This window comes from Brassica napus, chromosome A4 (assembly GCF_020379485.1).
Source record: "Brassica napus cultivar Da-Ae chromosome A4, Da-Ae, whole genome shotgun sequence".
Taxonomy (NCBI): domain Eukaryota; kingdom Viridiplantae; phylum Streptophyta; class Magnoliopsida; order Brassicales; family Brassicaceae; genus Brassica; species Brassica napus.
Genome location: NC_063437.1, coordinates 18,856,885 through 18,873,286, shown reverse-complemented (window position 1 = coordinate 18,873,286; position 16,402 = coordinate 18,856,885). Strand labels below are relative to the sequence as shown.

The following is a 16,402-nucleotide window of genomic DNA, read 5'->3' as shown; positions in this document are numbered from 1 at the left end:
TTGCCCGCAAATGTGATTAGTACTCCTACCTTTGTTTTCTTCATTAACATTTCAAAGAATGATTTATCATTTCTAAAACAAAATATGCAAAGCATAAGAATCTCTTCAATACATTCGTTCATGTTTTGGAGTAAAAAAAACGTGGGTTCATTGCGGTATGCAGGAACTCACCTCTACATGAAACATTTTAAAAATAGTTCCGATCTTGAGGACATTGGTGTTTTTATAACTTTCTATATTTTTTTATTTTTATGAGTTTAAAACAAAAATAATTGTTAATAATTTTTTTTTTGTTGATCAATAAATTGTTTAGTTTATCCTAGATTCCTAACTAAGTAAATGAATAGTAGTTCTGGTTAGAAAATTAAGTTTAGCAAATGATTGCCAAACTGATTAATCATTCCAAAGACATGCATACTCGTAATACTCTCTCTTATTAATACTATTTTCCAACGCTTTTAGATTTTCTAAAGAACAATTTATTCTTCTATTTAGTTTGATTTGCTGTTTTTGAAGCTCATTCAAATGTTCAAATTCTTATTCCCAAAATAAAATTAATTTATGAATGTTTATTTTGATGATAGAGTTGAGAAATCAATGATTTGGATCGTAATGTTGTATGAAGATGCCCTTTAAAAAAATGTATGAAGATGGGAAGTTGGTACCCCTAGCTACTCTCCTAGAAAGTGCTCTCATTTGGGCAGTTTTGGCAGGCAATTAGTGACCCCACTCTTCTTGTTTATGCCCCTTTTAGTCTGCGTATATCGTGATTAACATCTCTCTCGTTATAATTAATTACAATATAATTCTTAATCCAAATTATTCTTAGAAGTTTCCATCTGAAAACCATTTAGCCGTGTTTTTCGTGTTAACAATTAACTAAGAGAATTTCTGGTTGACAACAATTAATTTAAGAGCCTAACTAGTTCATCCTTTTCTTAGAAGTTTCTAGCATGGAAAAGCATTTAGCCTTATACACCACACAGCCTATATAATAAACACATATACACTAGAGATATCACAAACATAAATGTGGAAGTAGATAATTATATATGCAGTGGCGGATATAGAAATTATTTTTGTCCGGGGCTTTTGATTATATATGCAAAACTATGCAACTCTAATTATTACCATTATAAGTTTAAATTTTTGACAGGGCATCATCAAATATCTGCATAAAACTACATTAAATTTACAAATTTATGGCGGGCAGCTGCCCTTCCTACACTCAGTATATATCGATTGTCCCGGGAAGATCACATATAACATTTAATATTTGCTTAATCATAATTAGCTAAGCAATGACGTGAATAATATACTGTTAGTTTGCTCATTCACGGTTGACAAAAAAAAAGTTTGCTCATTCACGAGAATCACATGCACTGCAGGCCTTCGCAAAAATGCGTTTAAAATCTCTTATTATTAACATAATTAAGCACTACAGTCTATATTGATACTAATCATATTATATTTTGGTATTATAATTAAGAACATGACATTGATCTCATTAGTTTAACTCTTTTGATGACTCAACATCCCATTTATACCAATAAAATTAAATAATATTTCTTACGATCGCTACTTAATGGAGACAATTAATCGAACTTGGACCATCGGGTTCGTTGGGAACTTGGGATTAATTTCCGTCTATGCTAGTGTCCTAAAATGTTGGAAAGCACCACCACCGACCCAAATTACAGAAGAATACAGTCAAAACATATATTTTATTTGGGTAAGCCAATTAATTGAATGTCTAACCAATGATTGGCTCAAACAAAAGAGATATTCCGTGTACTAGTTGATACTAATACGTGTTGATATACACAACGTTGAATGTGTTTGCCCATATATATATAATCACGTTAATGTAATTTTCATGCATCATATATTTCTGTTTTCTTCTAACTAGTTTATGATTTTTTAAAAAATTGTAAATTTTAGTGGTCACGCAAAACTGCCCCCATTAACATCCAATAGGGTTGAGCAATAACGAGCATTTGATAGATTAGCGTGGAGAATATGCTCTTCCCAAATAATGCATTATGCATAAGATACTGAGAAAACAAGTGTGTTATCTCACTAATTATATGCTGCATGGACGATGAATCCATGTTTGGCTATGTTGTACTTGGTTTAACTATCTAATATGATTGTAAATATTTCATATATAATTTTCTCAAAAAATATTTCATATATTAGCATCATGAATTTAATCCGCAGTCAAATAATCTAGGAATTATATGTCCCCCCAGGGTAAATATTTCATATATTATACTAATGTATTAGTAATATATGAAATAAATATATGATGCTAATATATGAAATATTCCCAATTATTCCTAAGCTCGTTCTAATTTATTTGAAAAGGAACCCAATGCCCACGTTAATGCATGGATCCACATCGACGTACATATGCTGAACCTGTGGGTCCCATGCAACATATAGACGTTCATATACAGTCTCCAATTTTATTTTATTTTTGCTAAAAGACAGTCTCCAAATTTTCAGAATCAAAACTCGATACATCGAATGTTCTACAATTTTATAAAAGTAATGTTCATGGTTAAAGACGCGCATGCATATATTACATATATGTTTGTCTTTTATATATTTGTACTCGTTCGCATGAATATGTTTTGTAAACTATAGATGTGGACCATGTGAAGATAGTGGTTGATGAGAAGTGGTGGATATCACATGTTATAATAACTTTTTATATATAATGATCACTAAAATAGACAATTAGTTGTGTACGCTAAAATAGAAGACCGCTTACTTTCTTCAATACGCAAACTTAAGCTTGGAGACAGAGTCCACTATATTACAGTTCTATTGTTTCTTGGGTACTAGAGTACTATTATTGTAATGTTTTGAATACTATCATTCTACTTATATAATTAGGGGCGAGTTGATATTTGTTTATTAACAACATGTAAATAAATATTAGAAAAGAAGACGACAAAACCAAAATTCTTCATTTTGATGGTAAACCAAACCAGGTCCAGTCCTTAGAAATTAAGAAATGTAGATCCTTTGTGTGGATTTGGAAAGTTCACTTGGACTATGCTTGAGTTTGTCCATTTTCACAGTTAACTTTTTTTTTGGTAAAATTTTCACAGTTTACTTAGTCTGACCTTTGCCAATTCAATCCCTTAAAAGAAGACACGGACACACACACATATATTGAAATAGATTTGAAACTAATAAAATGATATTAGAATTTGATAAACCTTAGTAAACTTGCAGCAAAACAACTAATAATCTCTGTGAGATGTGTCGAATATCAATCGTTGGATTTTGACTAGTATCGATACGCAGGACTGTCTAATCCAGTTCAGTTTGGTGGTGATCCGATATAATCTAACAGTACTAGTAGTATAACTGATCGTTTATATGTATACTTTATGTTTTGTGTAACATGGTTTCATTATTGTGTGGTTTGTAGAGAGAGATGCATGATGGTTTAGAAAATATGAAGTTTTATAAGATTATGCATTTTTGGTTATGAAAGACCTGTAAGTATAGTAATACGAGGAATACTCTTCAGAAAGAAAGGTTTAACCTAAAACAAGCGAATTTCATTAGTAACATGTAAGCAAATTTGTGGAGTGACAAATCAATATTTTATCATCATGATTTGAGTGGACAGTTGTTGAGGTATTGGGCAGAGTTGAGCCCAACTTTTGGCCCAGTAATGATCATGTTATACTCGTTGTTTGAATGGAAATTATTCAGATAGCTTTTTCTCTCATACATGACAACCAACAATGAACATAACGTTTGAAATAATTTAATTAAAAGAATGGAGAATAACAGTACAAAAGAATTTCAATAACCTAAATGATTGATGAACAGAACAAAGAAAAAACTAAACAACAAACTTCATATCTATGTTGGGGAAAAACGTCTTCCCAAAAAGAATTTCAAGATCATTCTCTAAGGGAGTTAAATTCAAATCCAAAGACAAAACCCTCTTGCTACTACTACATCGTTTCAGAACCGGCATGTTATGAATCACAGGAGAGATGAGCTCCGATGGCTCCACCATCATGCTTGACCTATGCCGTCTCATGTGACCGCCTAAAGCCTGTCCGGTCCCAAAACTCTGACCGCATATTGTACACTCATGGGCTTGAGTTCCGTCTTTGGTAAGATATTGTTTCACCACCTTTTGGTCAACGGTCAGCTTTGGCTTCTTATGGCTAGCCCGGTGGCCACCAAGGGCTTGAAACGAAGAGAATCTCTTGTTACACGTTTTGCATTCGAACCGGTTACTTGTATTGGTCTCGGTATATTGATTCACACCAATCTGTTTGACCATGGAGGAGGTTTGAGACAGTATCATTAGACATTTAGCAATGTCTAGATTCTTGATGGACACTTCGAACTCAGATCGTTCTCTCTTCATCATATTATCTTTTCCTTTTTTTTGGTAAGATTTTGAGAAACAAGAAAGCAAAGTAAATTAAGGATATAGTTTTCTTTGTTCACACAATGAATTGAGAGAGTTTGTAATGAAAATTGAGAACATAGGAGTAATGTATATTTATAAGAGCAAATACCTAAAGGTTTGAATTTCTTGTAGTTTGAACAAAACAAGTCGTCTAAACTAATATTCTAACAACAAGTAGCACTGATTGTTTGACTTGGGACAAAAATTGACATTTTCAATTTCGCCCTTCCACCACCGAACGCAAAGGATACCCACATGGGTTTGACTAAAAAGGGGAATATTGTCTTTTCATGTATTGCACACCACTAAATTTCTTGCATCTCCGAAACTTCTATTGCTAAACAAATATGTTAATCAAACTAAAAAGAAGCATAGTCAACAAATGTATACAACACAGTATAGATCCAGGACTTGCTTGCCACCGTCATTTAATTTAATATCACCTAACCATCTTATATACTATAAATTATAACCTAATTTCGGTAATCATTGGAAAGTAACAGCCGTCACGTATAACCCATATAACATACAATGGTTAAAGAAAAAAAACTGTCATCCAAAAACAATTAATCTTAAAAGTTCCTTTTATCAGAATCAAAGTCAAATTCAATCATAACTATGAAGAGAAAATTCATTTTATTTAATTGACTTTGTTAAACACATGCACTGGAGACTGGAGACCAACTTAAAGCCATAGAATACAAATACAAATAATACAATGTATTATTAATACATAGTCCATCTAGATGATAAGGGCTTTTGGAGATAGTCAAGAACATCCTCCCTCTCTCGAAAAAAAAGACCATCCTCTCTGTATTTTAAATATTTTTAAAGGCTTCTGTATTTTAAATATTGAGTACGTCACTAATGACGGAATTGTTGATTAATTTATCCTTTGGGTCTCATTTTTTTCACACAGTCTCGATGCTCAAAAAATAAAAGAATCAATGTTAGAGACTAGATATGCATAACGCTCCCTAATTGCAAAGTGAATATGCAAATCATAAAGAGCTTATGGACAGCAAATGTTGTGCGGCAACTCTGTTTGTGCATACTGTCACGGACAAGTGCACAACAACTAGCACGAAGATGATATGGTCAACATGTAAATAATACATGCACAGATGATTCTTTCAATAAACAGCTAACAATTTCTATATAGTTCAGATGCTTCTTTCTCTAAGATGAATCCAAATATGTGGTGTTCATAGACCTCTCCAGCTGCGGTCCTAACGTCTGAGTTTGGTGAAAAGAGCAAATAAGATGAATCCAAATTCGCTTTCTATAGGACTCGAAACTAGATCTATTGATACATAACTATTAATAAGTCATTAGTCAAACCACTGAAATAAATAGGCTTCCGCATATGTTTTATTTCATGGTTGTGAGTAATAAGATATAACTATTGTTACTGCGTTAGGCTATCTAAATTATATTGTCCTTGGTCGTATTAGGTCAAGATAATATTAGTAAGACCGTTTCCATAGAGTCAATGGTTAGTTAGGATGTGATGAATGAAGATTATTGAAAAATGGAGTACACACCTAGTTGTATATAAAAGATGAGCACGTCAAAGCAAATCAAGTGGTAGATTACATAAATATGCTTAGTTTGACTTTATTATGTTTTCTTGAAGACCAAACAAAGTCGAGAGTGTTTTAGTTTCTCTTGATCTCTTTTTACTTTTCTTTTTCATATTTGGTTTAATTCAGATGAGAAGATTAACCAAATTTAACCGGTCCATATGCAACAAACTAATCCAGAACAACATAACCTTGCGTACTACTACAATTTATAACCTTTGCACACTCATACTCTTTTAGACTCATCCAGTTGATGAACTCAACTCCCAAAACGGGCACCTTTTCGTCTGATCAATCATATGTTTACTTCCAAGAACGGAGTTCTGTTGTTAGCTTCGTCTTGTCCCTGTTTACTTGATCTCTTCTCCATGCTTGTGTCGTCCTCACCGAGAATATTCTTCGGCAGCAAAGTCCTCATCTCCTCAATGGACGCCAAGCTCGGCACAGTTATGGGTAGTTTCTTTGGCGTTTCGTTCTTGCGCTGATCAACCTGGCCATTACATTACAAAACATAACTGTTACATATCTAGTCATAGATATCATCACACTATACAATTCTTAATGTTCTGTACCTGATAGTCTTTTATGAGAGACTGTTCTGCTTTCTCTCTAATGTTTGATACACCTTGTCCATGCTTCTCTTGCAATAACGTGACCTGCTTCATGGAAGTCTCCACTATAGCATCCGTTGCTTCTTTGTTCTCACGGTCTTGCATCAACGAGTCTGTAAAACCATAGATTAGTACGCTTTTTTGAGTAAGAAAGGGACAAAGCCTGGCTTAGGTAGAAAGGTATTAGTGTTGTTACCATTAACAGCTGCGTGAAGTTCATTAGTCCTAGTGACAAAGTTAGCATCCATTGTGGAGAATGTTGATGTAAACTCATCCTGCAGCTTGTCATTTTCTTTCTCCATGTCCCTATACATAGAAAGTTTTTTGTCAACCAAGTGATGTGGAAGGAAACATAGAAAGAAGTTGCAGATACAGAACGAGATTGTGTTACCCCATTGTGACATTAAGTTCTTGTTGGTACTTCGTGTTAAGGTTCTTTACGCCTGCTTCTGTGGTCTCCCACATTTTTTTACACTCATTGGCCCTTCCCAAGCTGAAAGTCAGACAATTTTTGTATTAGCAACTATATTGCGGATCGAAAGTATTAGAAGTTAGATGGAATCAGTACCAATCTTCTAGGTAATGGTCCATGACTGTGATAGACTCTGCTGAAGCTATTGTGTTTTCCGTGAACTCGGTTTTTGCTTTCTTTAAGTAGTCACACAGTTCCTTCTTTGCGCCAATGGACACGTGCTGCATACAAGACATCTGTTCCTGCAATCTCTTCTCTTCCTGTACGTCGTGTTCTTGGATATTGCGTGATGCATCAGAGACCTAGAAACACGTGACTTAAGTGTGATCCAACTGATATAGAATGAAGGAGGAGTAGTTAATGGTTAAAGACTCACCATTGCAGTTTTTTTTGAAGTTAGCTTTGATAATATCAGACCAATGTCAACCAAAGCTTGTTTCTCCTCTCTTTCAGCCTCTTCCTGTGTTTAGTAACAACGAGTTTCTAGTTAACCTCTCAAAACTTGTCTTATTAAAGTTTCCAAGAGTTTTGTCTAAACTCACCTTAAACCTCATTTCGAAAGCAGAAAGCTGTCTTGATTTCTCTGCTTGGCTTTCTCTAATGGCTTCCACCATGCTGTGAGCTTGGTTGTAGATGTTACTGAAAATGGTTGAAGCAGTATTGGAAATTTCTTGGGCAGATCTCATGCTTCTGATCAAGCCCTGGATAAGAAGAATCAGAAATTAAATTCCTCAGAAAAGTAATTGAGCTAACAAGACACCATCAACCAGCATATGACTTAACACAACACCTGCTCTTGTTGTCTTGCAGCAAGAGCTAAGAGCTCCTTCTGATCACTAAGTGAATCCCGGATGTCCTCAGCGACTTTAGCAGCCTCTTTTGCTGATGCTGTGAGCAACTGAGAAGAGAAAGACACTTAAATTATCATCTGAGAAATAGAAACACTTCAAATTTCATCACGCTATCTTGTTCATACTTGCTCAACATCCTCTAATTGTGATCCTATGGAGGAGTTCATGTTCTCCAGATCAAACGAAGCTTTCTTCTGAACCATTTCAGAGAGTTTCTTCAAGGCTGCTACTCCTGAAGTATAAGTATATGCTGTTCTGCCAATTCTTGATTCCAGATCGCCTGTTGCCTGTGTGAGTTTCAACCACTTGGTGTCATACAATGTTCCAAGGTAAAAAAGGAAAAGAAATGGCATGGTCAAGTCTCTTCTTACATCATATTTATGAGCAAGAAACGAGTGACTATGTTCTTCCATAGTTCTTAATTGTTGCTGTTGCTGAGACACTGATCCAAGTACTGCCCTGTGCAATTCTTTAAGGTTTTGATCAAGCTGTGAACCAAATTTCAGAAGCATGCTCTTGTTTTCCGATTCCAGCTTGTCCTTTTGGTCTGCAGAAACAAGTAAAGTCATCACTTGACAGAGACTTATTTTCAGCTCTAGACATAGGAAACAAGCAAGTACCTAATCTTGTGAACAGAGAACTTATATCATTTGACGCATGCTGCAAATCAGAACGTAGCCCCTTGGCACGGTCGATCAAAGTAGTTTCTGTCCAATAAAACATCAGTAACACAAATCAAAAGCCTTTATATTTTTGTATGAGCTAGAATTATTACCTGAGGCTTTCATTTTGGAGATGATGGCTTCCCTTTCCTTTAGCTTTGAGATAACTTGGATATAATTCTCTTTGAGGTCATGCAACTCCTTGTTAGTATTATCAAGGTTTCTCTGGATCATAAAAGTTTGAAAATTCAAGACAAACTCTCATTGAAAGCATGTGTAATCTAGAATGTAAATCACCTTGCAGTCCTTAAGGTCACTTTCTACATCCAGTAACTTCTCTTTCTCAGTCGTGTAAAGCCCACGGAACTTGGAAGCTTCCTGCATAAGAGAAGAAGCCACTTAAGTTTTTTTTTTTGATAAAGGGCTTAAGCCACTTAAGTTCCATCAGAGAAACTTGGTTTAGTTTCTAACAGATGGAAGAGAAAAGGTGAGAGCATACGTACTCTTTCAGCGAGATTTAAATCATTCTCCAACTGTTCTATCCTCTCGGTTCTTGCCTGAAATAACTTAATGATTATTCTGACCATCAGGTGAATATAGAAATAACTAAGGATCGTCCTTTGAACCAACCTTCTTTTCAGCCTCTTCTTGTGTATATCTTTCTTGTGCGATGTATATACCATTTCTATCCCTTGCCGCTCTTACATCTGCATCCATTTTACATCAGTTACAACAAATCTACTAGCTCATTTGGTAATAAAAATAAGATGATGTTATGAGTGTAAACCTTCTTTCATTCTCTCAAGCTCCAAGTAAAGGTCTTTGAGCAACACAGCTTTGGATAACTTCTGGTTTGCCTGAAGCGAGACAAGTTGAGTTAGAAAGATGAAACCTAATATAGCTAATTTCGAGATATGATAGTGTAAACAAAACCTCAGGTTTGTTCTTAATGTTCTTAGCACGATAGGCATAATCCAAAGTGCTTAAAGTTTCTTCCAAGGAATGAGCAGATGGTGAGATTGTAGCAATGATACAAGTCTTTGTCTTCCCTCCTAGAGAGTCCCTTAAAAGCCTTGTCAGCTTACTATCCCTACAAAGACAAAGATCTACCGTTATACTCCAAGAAACACACAAATGTTTAGTTGTGGGACAAGGGCAGAGTACCTGTAAGGTATATGAGAAGAATGTTCCACAAGCGCATTAATCACACGCCCTAATGTAAGCAAGCTCTTATTAATCTCCCCAGCTTCTCTCGCCCTACCATCCCTCGACCCTGACCGCAAAATATTCTCGGAGCCCGCTAGATCCACAAGGTTAAGCTTCCCACATTTGATCAACTCCTCATCTCCCATAGACTCTTCCTTAATATGAACCGTGATGGTAAAAACAGAATGAGAGCGGCTGCTTCTTTTATTCAACAACGTATCCGCCGTGCGTCTTTTTGATGAGCCTCGTTCGAGAAGAGCGTATATATCGTTGGCACTGTACACAACTTCTTCCTCAAGACCACGTAACACCACACAGCCTTTCCCGTCTTCCATTAAAGAAACAGGCTTCTTCTGCTTATCGTCAGAAGATGATCTTGATGAAGAGTCTTCTTGAGCTAACAAGTCTGTGACTTCTTCGTTGTACAGCTCCAAGAACGTTACTTTCATACTGTAGTCAGCTTTTTGGGACTCGAGAGTTTCGAAAATGTGCCGAACCGCTCGTGGAATCACCCCAGCTTCCGCAGGTAAATCCCCTCCCTAGACAACAACAACAACATGAATGAACCAAGTCACAGTCACAAACATGAAAGTCTAAATGAGATACCTTTTTACGCATGCCACCTTCCATAGTATAAGTCTTCCCGGTTCCTGTCTGTCCATAAGCAAACACAGTGCAGCTAAAACCTTCCAACACTTCATGAACAATAGGTGCAATGGCTTGGTCATATATAGACCGTTGTTGCGCTTTAGGCCCAAAAACCTATAAAAAAACAAACATTTACACCATCAATACCAACAAAGAACAGAGCCTCTAATGTTTAAGAAATCGCTAAACGTCCAATTTTTTGAAAATTCAATTAGTAAATAAACCGGATTTGCCGTCTAGGCAAGTAACTAGACCGATTTTTAGAACACTGATATGTAACATTAGGCCACTAAATAGTCCAAAACATATATATGTGTGGATTATAATCAGTAATTCTACCTCAATGTTTAAGAAATCTCTAGAAGGTCCAATTTTTTTGAAAATTCAATTAGTAAATAAACCGACTAGACGCTGCCTAAACCGATTTTTAGAACACTGATATGTAACATTAGGCCACTAATCTTTGACTAAAAATCATTAACCAAACCAAAGGAGAAAAAACAAAAATAAAAACGGACCTTGTCGAAAGTGAAGAGACGGTCCACTTGCTTATTAGCAACGCTGACTTCTTTTCTAAGCTCGTTACAGGAAATGACTCTAGGGACGTTTGATTTCTGCTCCTCTTCGCTTAACGGTCTGCATCGTAGAAGGACCTGAACGTTGACTTCTTTCTCTCTCTCGAGGCGGGAGGAGAAGGAAGAAGAAGAGGAAGAATCAGGTCGTCTTCTCTCGGGACGAGGAGTGAGGAACGGAGCTGGAGATGGGATCACTCCCACTCCGCTTTTCCTTGTCACGTCGGGTGTGAAAGACATAACTACTTGATGTTGGATGTTCTGAGAAAAAAATCAAAAAATGGAAAAATCATTATTGAACTCGAATAGAAAATCAGAAAGGTGGATTCAGATTCACTTACAGAAACACAAGCCCGGAAGGGGGAAGTTCGAATTTCGAATCGAGCACGAAAAAGGTTTAGGGTTCTTCTTTGAGATTCGCAACGATGGGAACTTTTTTTTTTTTTTTGGTTTGAAATTTGAAAAGTAACCGTTTGGGAAACTCGGAGCGGAGTGTGTTATATGCTGCATACACAGAGAAAATGAATATGGGCCCGGCTGGTTCTCAAGTTTGAATTACTTGACCAATACCACTAATCACCTTAATTTCAAAAGTAAAAAAAAAAAAGAGAGGAAGAAAACTAATATGGTCGGCTAATGATCCCATTATTATGCAAATATAGCTTACACAAATTTGATTTCAATAGATGTATGTTCCTATATTACATATTATTAACACCAGATTTTTTTATTTATTTTTATATCATCTTTAGGATCACTGTATATATTACATGTCAAGTAATCGTTCTAATCCATTTTCAAAAAGAAAAATAATAATGTAATTTCTGATTACTTGTTCTAATCCTCACTCCACAAGTTGAAGATTTAACACGAAAGGAAGAAAAAAAAGCAGTATCTTTTGGGGAAAAAATAATGTAATTTCTGATTTTATTCTTTTTTGGAAAAAAGGTGTGCCAAAAAGGCAAAAAAAAAAATACTAATATTTTGAAAAAACAAGATCAAGCTGGATTAATAGTTTTAAACTAATTGTAGAGTAATCCATCTTATATTTGGATCTTATTTTCCAAAAAAAAAAATTTACAGAATAAGAAGTAAAAGTAATGGATACAGCTTATGCTATTACATATTAAATCTTAATTTATTGAGAATTAATACAATTTTCACGACCTTATTGAGAACCAAATCAAGCGGTTTTGTCCCGATTAGTGCTCAATTCCTCTCATCAAACATTCGATTTAATTGAAAAGCAGACCGGTTATGACTTACCAGTATCCGGTTCTAAGATTACGAGCAGACTTACTTGTCCTAGCGTTAAGCCCACTAACTAGCGCAGGCCCACTAAGGGCCCAAACTCGGGACGACTTTCCCTCCGAAACGCCGTCGTATCTTCGCAAGCACACTCGAAAGTCTCAAGCCTTTTTGATCTTCTTCCTCGATCTCACTGTAGGGTTTCTAGGGTTTATCTCTGCACATTCCTCAACCAACAATGGAGTCTCTAGGGAAGCTACACCTCAATCAACACCCAATCCACCTCTCCCTCACTCAATCCCCTCCATCATTCCCCCGAAAACCTTCTTCACTTTCCTTCAAATCCTTCAAACGCGCTTCCATCAGAGCTTCCTCATCGAAACCTCAACAATCACTACCTTCCCGTCTCCTCAAATCCACATGCGTCACCTTCACCGCCGCCTCCGCCCTCCTCCTCGCGAACCTCCACCTCAAACCCCCTCCATCGATCGCATCTCCCCTAACTCCCTCAGTAGAATCCCTAAACCACCAAAACGCCACCGTTTCGCTGGAAGAAGAAGAAACCTCCCTCGAAACGCACCTATCCTCCCACCCCGACGACGTATCCGCCCTCCGCTCGCTGATGGAGGTAAGAATCAAATCCCGCAAGCTTCTAGAAGCGATAGATCTAATCAATAGGCTAATAGATCTAGAACCGGATGAGAAAGAATGGCCGATCTTGAAAGCCAACGTCTTATCCCACAGCGGAGACTCAGACTCCGCCAAAACCGCCTTCGAGGAGATCATCGCCAAGGATCCTCTCCGCGTCGAGGCCTACCACGGCCTCGCCATGGCCTACTCCGATTCGGGAGACGATCTAAAGGCCGTGGAGGAGAGGATTCGCGAGGCGATGGTGAGGTGCAAGAAGGATGTGAAGGATCTTAGGGATTTTAAGCTGTTGGTTGCGCAGATTCGGGTGCTCGAAGGGAAGCATGAGGAGGCGCTGAGGCTTTATCAGGAGCTGGTGAAGGAGGAGCCGAGGGATTTTAGGCCGTATCTGTGTCAGGGGATTATATACACGCTTCTTAAGAAGGGCGGCGAGGCGGAGAAGCAGTTTGAGAAGTTTAGGAGGCTTGTTCCCAGGAATCATCCTTATAGAGAGTATTTTATGGATAATATGGTTGCTACCAAGCTTTTCGCGGAGAAGGCGCAGCGAGAGATGGCTGGAACTAAGGGTTGAATGGAGAGGTGGTGATGGTTGTTAAGACTTTTTCCTTGAGGGTTTAGATGGTTGTAGTTGGTGTTGAATCTTGATCCATGAGTTTGAATCTTTTGCAGTGTATTTTTGAATGTGATAATGTTGCTGCTCTCTACTCTGTCTGCACGGGAGTCTTAATGATCTTGTACCACTTTAAGATCTTTAGGTCTAGGAAAGTGGTGAAAACATGGCAACTTGATGCATTTGCTTGCTTGTTTGTTCTCTGAATGTTAACGAGTTATCTTTTCTCTTCATAGGTTTAAGGACAAACGTGAGTCTTGTGTTGTTTCTTGAGTAAAACCAGTTGATAGAAATTTTGTGGTACAACCCCCGTCTGTATTTGTTTGGTAGTGTCATGAATCATGATTGGCTTTGCTTGTTTGTTACTTCAATTTCAACAGGTGTTTAATGGTATCTATATTACACGCAGCAATTGCTTATAGCTTTTGCTTTCTCAATTTTGCTCTTCGTCACTTTTTTGGAAGATGAAGTCATAGCATAGCTAGTGATAAGAGAGTGCGTTGAGAAGTCTTAGATCGCTCTAGAAAGTTTCATAGTACCTATCAATTAATACTAAAAACATTTGTGAAAAATGCGAAGATGTAATGACGTGTTTGAGCATCATAAGATGACTGCATCAAGCAGAGGTGTAGTCTCATAATGAAACCTGCTAAGCGGTTCTAACGAAAAGTAGGTGCAGTTAAAGTTTGAAATTTTACTATCGACTTTACAACAACTGAGAGAGATAAGAGTACTGTAAAAAGTAAACTAGGGATTTGGAATTTCCAGATTTGGCATTGGGAGTGTTGGAGTTGGGAGGGTTGGAGCTGTCCAGAATTGAGCATTTTTAACCTTTGAGATGCTATCCAATATTCCCAAGGGAGTGATGTCACCGGTCACAGTCACTTTCTTTGCAGCAAAATCTATGTTGAATGATGTTACAACTACACATGACTCAAGTTAGTTAGTTCTAGTCTTATTATTGCATCCATAACCGGTTTCAAATGACGAACCAGACCGGCTTGTAAACCAGAACATTTTGAAAGTATATCTAACTAAAAAAGAAAGAAGTGGCATTCCCGTATATCTACCTTGCATTCTGGACAGATGTTTCCTAACTTTTGCTTCACAGCCTCTACAGTGGAGAGACACTTTGAGAACAACGACCTGCTCCAACAAAATGAAACTCTACTCATTACCCTCTTACCACCATTTATTTACATATATGCCACTTATCATATCAAATAAACAACTTACCTGGTCTGCACCACCACCTCCACCACTAGTCTTCTCCTCCGTTGACGGCTTTATCTCTTCAACAGCAGGAGATTTATGAGCTACCGTATCCTGACCCGCAGACCCGGTCAGAGAACCCGGGTCGGATCCCAAAAGATACCTTGTGGAACCAGCAGGGGTTTTGACAAATTCACTTGAGGGTCTCGCAACACAGCTGAAACTCTTCCTAGCCAAGCTGAGGTCATTTGTGATGAGCTTCAACAACGCCGCGGCTCCACCTCCGCTACCACCACCGCCGGTGCTTTTCCGGGCAGTGACGCTCCTCCTGCCCTTGTAGATCTCTAGTGTTTTGTTACTGATCTCTCCGTCGGCTGGGGAAGCGGGTATTCTGATATAGTCGTCGACGGAGGATCTCCGGCCATCTTTAATGATTGGGTTGTGGCGGTCGATAGCTCTGTCGCTGAGTTTTTCATCGTCGACGACGAAGGTGGTGGTGGTTGGTTTTGGAATGTGGTCCATGCTTGAACATATGGCTGTCGATGCTTGCGAAGCGCAAAACATACGTCCCTTCATTTTACCAAAGGAAATAAGAAAGTAACAAAATGTTGTCAGAGGTTGAATGAAACGTTGATGAGAACGTTACTATGTGAATGATATGAAATATATCTTTACTCTCATATAGAGAAAGAATTGGATTGGAATAGAGACAAAAGAGAGTTAAAGAGAGTATATCAATTATTTATCAAGGAGGTACAGCTGTACTGCCCGCCACCCGGGTTCGAGTCTTGGCCACAACGGATTTAACATCCCTTCCGTTGGGGCGCTGGACCCCTTTCGGGGATAGTTGGGAATGTGGCTGCCCAGATACCAGAGTTATCAAAAAAAAAAAAAAATTATTTATCAAAATTTGTCTTTTTTTTTCTTAAAAAAATGCTTCCTTAAAAACTGCTACATAATACTCTCATTTCATGTATTGACCAAAAAAAAGGAGTTTCATTTCATGTAATGATGACATACGATCGTAGTTCGAATCTCAACTTGGGATAATAAATTACTTTTCACGTGGGAGTTTAGAGAGTTCACGTTTTTTTTTTTGTTGGCCATCAGCTATTTCCATTAATTAGGTTAAGCTTCCGGAAAAAGATAGACTGTGGCAGAAATCATTTGCACAATAGATTGAGGAAAAAACTATCAGTAGAATGATAGTATCGTGATTTTATATATATGAAAACATCATAAACACATTTTCTCAGAAAGCAAACAATTGAGAATTATAATTACTTGTTAATACATTGCATGCTCACTGTCACTGGATGCATATGCCGGGCGTGAACCGTGGGACATCCTTCACGAGGCCAAATCCTACTTCAATCTTATTTATTTTATTTTTGTTTGGTTGTCTGTTTTTATATTTATTTTTATGATAAATGAAACACTGAATCAGTGTCAGAGAGAGACGAGACATATGACAACGGTCTAAAAACAGAGAAAATAAAATAAAATCTTGAGAAATGAGTTAAGGAGCTTTTCTTATAAATGGACAGCGTGATACTTGAATGTTAGAGCCGGGGCAGAGCTTTTGTAGGATTACCATAATTTATCTATCTTGTTCTCAGCTTTTCA

The 16,402-nt window shown here is 37.3% G+C and overlaps 4 protein-coding genes across 4 annotated transcripts; 1 reads left to right on the top strand and 3 right to left on the bottom strand.

The window, feature by feature from the left end:
• Positions 1-3,768: 3,768 nt before the first annotated feature.
• LOC106450238 (zinc finger protein ZAT11) lies at positions 3,769-4,556 on the bottom strand. Its single transcript, XM_013891884.3, has one exon. The coding sequence runs from the start codon at positions 4,409-4,411 to the stop codon at positions 3,869-3,871; it is 543 nt and encodes a 180-aa protein (XP_013747338.2). The 5' UTR covers positions 4,412-4,556; the 3' UTR covers positions 3,769-3,868.
• A 1,551-nt stretch (positions 4,557-6,107) lies between these two features.
• LOC106447376 (kinesin-like protein KIN-5B) lies at positions 6,108-11,567 on the bottom strand. The gene is made up of 21 exons (XM_048778566.1): positions 11,400-11,567; positions 11,005-11,319; positions 10,445-10,600; positions 9,797-10,377; positions 9,566-9,722; positions 9,420-9,489; positions 9,263-9,339; positions 9,136-9,189; positions 8,930-9,010; positions 8,746-8,857; positions 8,591-8,677; positions 8,342-8,517; positions 8,096-8,257; positions 7,910-8,017; positions 7,662-7,820; positions 7,496-7,579; positions 7,216-7,421; positions 7,039-7,140; positions 6,844-6,953; positions 6,609-6,760; positions 6,108-6,526 (listed from the first exon to the last, which is right to left on the bottom strand). The coding sequence occupies exons 2-21, from the start codon at positions 11,296-11,298 to the stop codon at positions 6,332-6,334; spliced, it is 3,123 nt and encodes a 1,040-aa protein (XP_048634523.1). The 5' UTR covers positions 11,299-11,319; positions 11,400-11,567; the 3' UTR covers positions 6,108-6,331.
• Positions 11,568-12,455: 888 nt separating this feature from the next.
• Positions 12,456-13,797, top strand: LOC106447377 (protein SLOW GREEN 1, chloroplastic). Its single transcript, XM_013889289.3, has one exon. It carries the CDS (start codon positions 12,545-12,547, stop codon positions 13,523-13,525), a length of 981 nt encoding a protein of 326 aa, XP_013744743.1. The 5' UTR covers positions 12,456-12,544; the 3' UTR covers positions 13,526-13,797.
• A 349-nt stretch (positions 13,798-14,146) lies between these two features.
• Positions 14,147-15,664, bottom strand: LOC106447378 (protein SODIUM POTASSIUM ROOT DEFECTIVE 2-like). Its single transcript, XM_013889290.3, has 3 exons — positions 14,801-15,664; positions 14,635-14,710; positions 14,147-14,487 (listed from the first exon to the last, which is right to left on the bottom strand). Exons 1-3 carry the CDS (start codon positions 15,350-15,352, stop codon positions 14,312-14,314), a joined length of 804 nt encoding a protein of 267 aa, XP_013744744.2. The 5' UTR covers positions 15,353-15,664; the 3' UTR covers positions 14,147-14,311.
• Positions 15,665-16,402: the final 738 nt, after the last annotated feature.

Excerpts from the sequence above, each read along its gene's own strand:
- LOC106447377 (XM_013889289.3), top strand. The coding sequence starts at position 12,545 with ATGGAGTCTCTAGGGAAGCTACACCTCAATCAACACCCAATCCACCTC.
- LOC106447376 (XM_048778566.1), bottom strand. The coding sequence starts at position 11,298 with ATGTCTTTCACACCCGACGTGACAAGGAAAAGCGGAGTGGGAGTGATC. Across the intron at positions 7,422-7,495 it reads CTTCAAAAAAAACTGCAATG|GTCTCTGATGCATCACGCAA; the intron begins GTGAGTCTTTAA and ends ACGTGTTTCTAG. Across the intron at positions 6,954-7,038 it reads GAACTTAATGTCACAATGGG|GGACATGGAGAAAGAAAATG; the intron begins GTAACACAATCT and ends TTCTATGTATAG.
- LOC106450238 (XM_013891884.3), bottom strand. The coding sequence starts at position 4,411 with ATGATGAAGAGAGAACGATCTGAGTTCGAAGTGTCCATCAAGAATCTA.
- LOC106447378 (XM_013889290.3), bottom strand. The coding sequence starts at position 15,352 with ATGAAGGGACGTATGTTTTGCGCTTCGCAAGCATCGACAGCCATATGT. Across the intron at positions 14,711-14,800 it reads GAGGTGGTGGTGCAGACCAG|GTCGTTGTTCTCAAAGTGTC; the intron begins GTAAGTTGTTTA and ends TTGTTGGAGCAG. Across the intron at positions 14,488-14,634 it reads ACATCTGTCCAGAATGCAAG|TTGTAACATCATTCAACATA; the intron begins GTAGATATACGG and ends AGTCATGTGTAG.